At 33.9% G+C, this 8,212-nt stretch overlaps 1 protein-coding gene across 1 annotated transcript in view; it reads left to right on the plus strand.

Annotated features, from left to right (window-relative positions):
- Positions 1–8,212, plus strand: part of LOC120637465 (zinc finger protein ubi-d4 A-like) — a 36,704-nt gene that overhangs the window by 20,793 nt on the left and 7,699 nt on the right. Inside the window, exons 10-11 of the mRNA XM_039909338.1 lie at positions 7,213–7,325; positions 8,013–8,140. Coding sequence (XP_039765272.1) covers positions 7,213–7,325; positions 8,013–8,135 — 236 coding nt within the window. The 3' untranslated portion in view covers positions 8,136–8,140. The remainder of the gene's footprint in view (positions 1–7,212; positions 7,326–8,012; positions 8,141–8,212) is intronic.

The following is an 8,212-nucleotide window of genomic DNA, read 5'->3' on the forward strand; positions in this document are numbered from 1 at the left end:
CTTGTTTTTAGAAACTTTACATGCGTACGTTATGTAGTGTTGCTTTATACGAATTTTATATAATTGTTGTATCTTACGGAATCTATTCGGATTGAAGTTTAAGTTCTAGAAAATTTGCGTGCATCTGTACGAGGTAGTAGTGAAAATGTTTCAGAAGTGCCAAGTGTGAAATTTTTTATCTACGCGCTACGTTTATTACAACAGTGTTGCCACTAGGTAGAGTTCTTTAAATACCTCTCGTATCTTAGTAGTAGCAGCGCCTGACTCCGGCCGTGTTTGCTATTGTAATTGAAGGCGCATGCGCATGGCAGCATGTTGCAGGATGTGCTTCTTGCGTGCCCTGTGAAGTGTCGCTCTGTTATAGGCGATGGTTTCCCTATCAGGTGGGTCAGCTGCTCGCTCCGCCAATGAAATGTATTTATTTGTATGAATATACAATTGGTTACTTAAAAAAAAGATTAATTAACTTTCACGAGATCGAATTAGTAAACGTTGTTAGGAAATCTCACATTTGGCACTCTAAATTTTGACGCACTGAATTGCAACAGAGTCGTTCTGGGAACGGTCCGTTTTGTGCTATAAGTACCGCCGTTGTTGACCCCGATTGTGTGACAGAAATTTCTTTGAATAAATAGGCAATTCCGAAAGCAGTGCTGTTCTTTTGACACTGCACTGCGTCAACTGGCAAAACTCGAATTGGCACGATTATCTGAGTTTGCCTATCTTTAAATTAAAGTACCAATAATGGAATGTGCGAATTACTTACAAAATATCGGTAGCGACCAGTATCTCTTTTATCCATGATTTCGCAGGTTAAGAATTAACTAGCTATGTCACATTAGCGCTATAAAGTACGAGCGAGACAGATTGACAAAAAAAATTCAACAGACACCTAAGATGGTGACGGTGGTACTATAAACAAAACACTGTCTTTTATTACAACTGGACAAGCTGTCGCTTTGTTTTTGACACAATTGTAGTTGTAAAACTAATAACTATCATGGTTGAAAAGAAAACTGCCTTGAAACCAAATAATACTAGCCAATCTAGTCATAAAGATCCAAAATTATCTTTTGCACCATTTGCACGCGCTACCTAAGCGCTAAACTAGACCAACACGCCCGAAACCTTAATTTCCCTTAAGTAAATCCTCCAGAAACATCTGAGAAAAGAGAAGAAAGATAGCTAATATGTGATATAGAAGTCAACTTTCAATATTTTTGAGACAGTAGTGTGACCAAGCGTTACACACTTCAAACAACACTTTATATCACGGTACATAGAGCTTCATTTGAATGCAATAATTTGACTATACGATGTGCGAATGTTTCTAAGACACAGAAAGTGACAGGGTGATATGTCTGATACCTAAACGGTTTTCTTAATATAAATGTGTTAACACAGTATGATAATCATAAAAACCATGAAACCTATTTTTGATCTTTGGCATCGGTAAAAAAATGTGCCAACTGAGTTAGGCATAGATGAGATAAATTAAAATAGATTTTAGTGAGAGACAATGTTGCTATTTTAAGGGCTGATTTCCCGATCGCCAAATAATCTAATTATGGAGTAAATTTGACGTTTTGACAATTGTCGTATATGAAATCTATTAAATTTATTCCTCAGGCGGATAATACGCTGAAAATCTATACTGGTGCTATAACGTTGAAATAGTTACGCAGGGTTTTATTACCCTACTTAAATATTCTAACGTTACGCCGCATTTATTATTAAGGGGGTAACTGTCTTGTGGGCAGAGAACAAAAAAATTTAAATAAATACACATTTACTCCACGTGAGTTTAAAATTGGCAATAAAAAGCAATACTATACATTCTAAGAGCTTAAAAGTGCCTTTACCAACATCTCTAAATGCATAACCCAAAGATTTTTTAAAAGAATACAATTTGTTTTTGTTATATGTACACTAAATTCGATGTTGTAGTTTTATATCGTATAAAAGAATATCATTCCTATAGTTTATTATCGTTTTTTCTTAATAAATTTTTAATAAATGTGTTGTATATCTTAGTTTTAAATATAGTTTTAAGAGCTGAATAACCAAATTTTAACTGTTGAAAAATTGATGAATTGTCGGTGGAAATGACGTCACAAGAAACATTACGTAAACTTGAATCATTTTTCAAGTACCCTCACTTTACTCTATGAAAAATTTAAATACCCTTGGGTACTTTATGTTGAGATTTTGTAGTAAAAGTTCCACCGACGATATATCAATACTTTTATTTAATTCGGATTGTTGTTAAGCTTGAAATAATATAGATTTTAGGTTAGAAAATGCAGTATACCCTATAGCTTGTTATTGCAATGATATTATAAATTTAAAAATATTAATATAATATGGTTAGTTGTTTATTAAATAAACTGCATACGAAAGCGAGCGACCTGCCAGCTTATTTCTACGATGCAAAAAGGCCGCCTGTAGTTATGTAATATGCGAACAAGTTAAAGCTGAGTTGGGTTACCAGTGGTCGCCGGCTTTTGTATGTGGTATTTTAGTTCCTAGAACAAAAATAGTCTAGACGCGCATGACTTATTTATTTATTCAAAAGTCGGTTTCTTTTTATTTTGTGACGTCATAGTGTTACATTCAATGTGTAGGCGATCTTTTTGATGAATTTTAAATCGTACATGTGCGTCTACTCTTGTTTATTAATTTGTCTATGAATATTTTAAAATTTTACTTTGAAAAATGTTTTCTTTTTCTTATTTTATTCTTTCGTAGACCAATATTGTCTATGGGAGCATTATTTATGACAATCTCTCAAAGTATTCAGTTATCTTTTTTAATTTATATAAACATAACTGTATAGTTTTAATGTCTGTATTTAACCGTAGAATGTGCTGTAAGTAATGGTTTTTTTTTATAATTTCACGGTGCCTTAGGAAGTGCAATTTTATCAAATTGAAAGTGAATTGAACTCATTCGTAACTCGTTCTCTTTTTACACTCGAATTTGAACGGAAATCTCATCAGTGACCCTAGAAGGCCGGACTGAAGATTATAAAATTCGTATTCAACAAACATTACTTTAAAGATTCACAGTGCATCCTGGTTTGACACTTCGTTGTGTCAACAAGTAGAGCAGCGCAATGTTTAAAATCATTGAATGAAATCTCAAAATTATTTCATTACGTTATACGGTATTGAACTTGTTAGAACACAGTAAACAAAGTTAAACTACAATGTTTTCTACTAGATGGCGCTACAGTCGCTATAAGACTGATATAAAAAGGCATATTCGGCTTTGGCGGTTTGAGAGCCGTAGCTTAGTCTAAGCTGACGGCTATTGTCCGAGTCGCAGGTCCATATCCTCTCGGTTCCGTAATTTTTATATGCATTTTAAATGATATTTCCTTCAAGTGTAGGTGAACCACACATAAAAATTATTAATTTTGACAGAAAATTACACAGACATTATTCCCCACGAAAATATTGTTTACAATAATTTCTTTGTTCATTGATCTTTTTTTTTGTTTCAATGCGGACTGTATTAAGGGAGCTGTCTTACAAACAAAAACAAAATTGGTGTGATTAAAGTAAATAGTTTTAACTTTACACACAGGGCGACATCTTAAACGCCTTACGTCTGCGACCCTTTTAATCTATTCAATCTTAAGTATCTGTAGGCATTATTCAAAATGTGATACCAACTAAACAGTAGGTTGCTGTAATAAGTTAAACAGCTGATCGTAATTTTTCAATACCTTTTGTCAACCGACTGAAACGGAAATAGATTCTGCATTCTGTCGCTTGCACACGCTACAGGGTGCTTCTTACTACACCCATTTTTTCTTATGTATTGGACAAGTTAACTGGGTCGCCGAGTAGATACGCAAAGTTTATATATTACACACTTGTTTGTTACCATAGTCAAGTATATTTTTATTTTATTGTTACTTGTATGGTCATTTCATTTTAATAATAAAAATTTTATTGTTTGCAATTTAGTTACTCTGCAATGTTTTAAGTTTTACGTTGTCTATAGAATGTTTTGCACAGCTTTCGTTAGCAAAAAATTGTATAATAACATTTATACGAAGAAAGTAGAAAGATAAACTATAACTATGAGAAACAATTTATCGAATGTTTTAGAAAGGAAATGCACAGTGCTACTATAATTTAATATTACTATATATATACATATATCAATGTGATTTTAATTTTATGTGGAAAAGTATCAAAAAATTCTAGTAAGGAAGTGCATACAATATTTATTGTTTATTACCCTTGCAACTTCTACCATTCGAGGATTGCGACATCACTGATTGGGAACTAGCTGCTTGTGTAGAAGACTGATGATGCCCATGCCGTATTGGTAGACCAGTATAATTAGTCTTAGATTTTCGAGTAGCGTAATATTAAAGTAAATAGGAACTTATGCCTCTAGTTTTAAAGCTCAAATTCGTTTGCACATTTATATCCAAGGCTTGTGCAGCACGTTTGTAAAATAAAATCACTAGTTATGCAATCTTCTAAATGATTTTGGTTATGATAACAACTGAATGTCGGAATGAAATGGACTTTATGCTAATTGTTTTAAAGCTCAAATTCATCTTAACTCTTTTAGCGGCTCGTTTTGACGATAAAATAAATTAGTATCGCATTCGTCAAGACGATTTCGAGTTTTGAAACACTATAACGTCAGAGTAAAACGGAACTAATGTTCCTTGACGTAACACTCAAATTACATTACACTTTTGCAGATAACACTTTTGGTGCATGTTCGTAAACTAAAATCAGATGCTACCGATTTTCTCGAGATGATTTATGACAAAGTAAAGGGCAACATATGCTACTTTTGTCTAATGTCCGGGATATTTACTCGCGCATTAAGTATGGCCGCAATCCGGCTAGATTTCGGACATACTATACAAATACCGTATCGACAGTAAAACGAACTCTTTTCACTAGTTGTAAAACTCAAATAACACCTCCTGGCGGTCTGTTTATAAAATAAAAGCGAACTACCGATTTCTTCAAAATATTTTCGAACGTAAATTCCCGCAATATTTACTCGCGCGTTTTCAGTTTGACTGTTTTACGGTCAAATTGCCGGTAAACACGGTCATACTGAAAATTCTTGGTCTACTGCTCTTCTAGTGGAAAGTGTATAAGCGTAGACAATAGCTCTGCACAACAAATCTCTTAAAATTTAATCTATCTCAAGCTACATTTACGCTCGAATAATGTAAGAATGACTCTTAACAATCAAAGAAACATTTATTATATACAATTAACATATTTTTATTTATTATCAGTAAAGCTACTACTAATCCTAACGCTATTATTTATATTTCATTTATAATTCTTTATACGTCTTTTCATACCGATCCATCAAAATAGGGCACGCCCGTTTCGCTCATATACCATAGCATCCTCTGATGTTAATTCTACAACGCAACTGTAAATACTTCTGAACTGTGCTTTGTAAAATAAAGTTTTAAGCTTTGGTGTCCATCGTGAAATTCCGTAAAATTTTGTTTACTTTTATATGAAAAATCAAATTTGAGTTAGTTTGACACTATTATCATTTTTACAAATCAAGCATCTTCGCTTTTAAAGTTTTCTACATTCCATGTTCCCGCATAGAATTGAGCTTGAACTAGTGGTATTGAATCATCTGTACAGAATATGTACAGATATTAACATTGATTTCATTGGGTAAAAGGTTTTATCGGATGGGAAACAAAAACATATTATTTAACGGTCACCAATAAAATCTTTTACAATGTAGTCGAGTCCTGCTTCTCTATCAAAAATTTGGGAGAATGTTTGGTATACTAGAGCAGATCAAATACATTTTGAAAATTCAAGAGAACACGTTTATTTACATTCAAACTTGGTAAGCGCTTTCCCAATCAGTGATTTGAATCTATTAGTCGTTTTATTTTCTCCTATTTATTTTGTAGAACACCGTGGAAATGTTTAATATATTAAAGTGTATGCTCCAAAAGACAATTGGATTTTTATTTTCTTTTGTTTACGTTTTCTTTTTTGTGCTGAAGAATAGTGAATTGCACTTCCATACGAATATTCTCTGATACTTTGGAAATAATAAATGTTTGAACACAATAGTTTTCGGTCACGTTTCCCGGTTGTTTATTGTAATTGTTTTTATTTTTCTTTTTATTATTATTTTTCACTATTGTTCGGCACATTTATTTACCTCTGCGAAAAAAGTTTAATTTTTTTGACATTCAAGAAGACTACAGCGTTTTGAGATTTGTAGGTAAGATAATGTGCCTAACAGTAAGTGAAAAAATTATAATATTTTTTGAGATTTTTAAAGAATGTTTGACAATTTCAAAATGGAGAGAGATTCTTCGATAAAAAAAAACATATTTTCGATGAGACTTCTTATTTTTAATCTCCGGCAAAAAAGTATGTGTCAGTCTTATTGGACCGATTTGAGTTATTCAAAAATTTTAATCGGACATTTCGAGTGGATAATTATGTCACCCAATCCAGGCGCGAATAGTTAGGCTAATTAGCCAATGGGAAAGCTCGTGAAACTGTATTTTGTCATTGACCAATCAGATGAGTTCGGTATTCATACTAATAAGTTGATTTGTACTAATATGGTGGCACAAAAATAGAAAACTACAAAGTTATGGCATTACTAACTTAATCTGATTTAGCTCTCAGCCAATGTTTCGTGCTGCGCCCCGCGGTGTTAACTGCGCTAAATAAGTATAAACACAAACTTGACTTGCAATTCATACATTCCAGGACTAAAAGGGCTTACGTTACTCTCAGTCCCCGTCAACTGTCTCTCTTCCAAAAATAATCGTTAGGTCTTTTGTCAGACCGTGAATGAAGGGCGATTTCTCGCCTAAAAATACGAAGTAATTCTATGCCAAATATCAAACCAATCATTGTGTGGTAACCAAACAACCAATGGTTGGGCGTAAAGAAAGGACTAAAACACTAACATACAAACGTACCTTCCCATATATATATATATATATGTATATTCCCATATATATATATATTTCAAGCGTTGTTATATTAATCAGAAGAATAATCGAAAATATGAAGACTATTTGACTGATTTTGTGTTAATGCTTTTACTGTTATCATTTTGAAATTGGCGACAATTAATATGAACATAAAATAATAGATGACATATTATGTATTTTTTTTTTTCATTGATAACCAATTTCAAACGCGTTACTTGAATGCGCAGGTCATCCCACGTGTCTGCAGTTCACCGTGAACATGATAGTGTCAGTGCGCAAGTACCGCTGGCAGTGCATAGAGTGCAAGTGCTGTTCCGTGTGCGGCACCAGCGACAACGATGTGAGTATTCAAAAAGTCAAAATTCAAACATTCAAAATTCAAGAATGACATGGCGTTACATCGGATTCTCGAGCAGCTCTCCTTTATGGTCGAGACTCGCAATCCAAGGTGGCCAAGCGAATCACAAGTAGGGCTCGGCCAACAGTGGCTCGCAGTCTTAAAAATGTGTGGCTAGGGTAACATCCTAGAATACACCTGAGGCATGGGAACATTTTTTGACATTCCCGTGCTAAATTCAAGAATATTTAAAAATTCCAAATTTATTTCAAGTAGGGTAGGTAGGTTTACTCTATAAGGACATTTAAAACGTTAAGCTGCTAAGAATCTTTTATTTCTGTATTTTCACTCGTTTGGTCTGATGGGAACAACAAATATATGCTAAGCGATTTACCGTTCTACTACGATGCTGTATTGAATCCGGTATGGCTTTAATTTAACTCACATACCCAGGTATGTTAATTATAAAAATTATAAAGTATAAGGATGTGTCTCGAAGATGTAAGGATTAAAGCGTGATAGGAAATGTAAAATTATATTGAACGCTCAAGCATTTAAATTGGTAAAAACGCAATTAACTTAAAAAAGTTACTGGGATTCCAGCTCCGACACCTCGAAAGTAAATTCGAAGCCCATTCGGCTATAACAGCATTCGGGTTTAATGACCCAAAATTTTTCTGTTCTGTCCAGGACCAGCTGTTGTTCTGCGATGACTGCGACCGCGGCTACCACATGTACTGCTTGGCGCCACCGCTGGACACACCGCCAGAAGGGTCCTGGTCTTGCGCTTTGTGCATCAAGGAGTTCCACTGAATATTGTAAGTTTGTGAATATCTCAAGGTCATCATGTTAGTTTCGAGAGCTTGACATGACCTGACATGATTAAGTTT

This window comes from Pararge aegeria, chromosome 1 (genome assembly GCF_905163445.1).
Source record: "Pararge aegeria chromosome 1, ilParAegt1.1, whole genome shotgun sequence".
Classification (NCBI taxonomy): Eukaryota; Metazoa; Arthropoda; class Insecta; order Lepidoptera; family Nymphalidae; genus Pararge; species Pararge aegeria.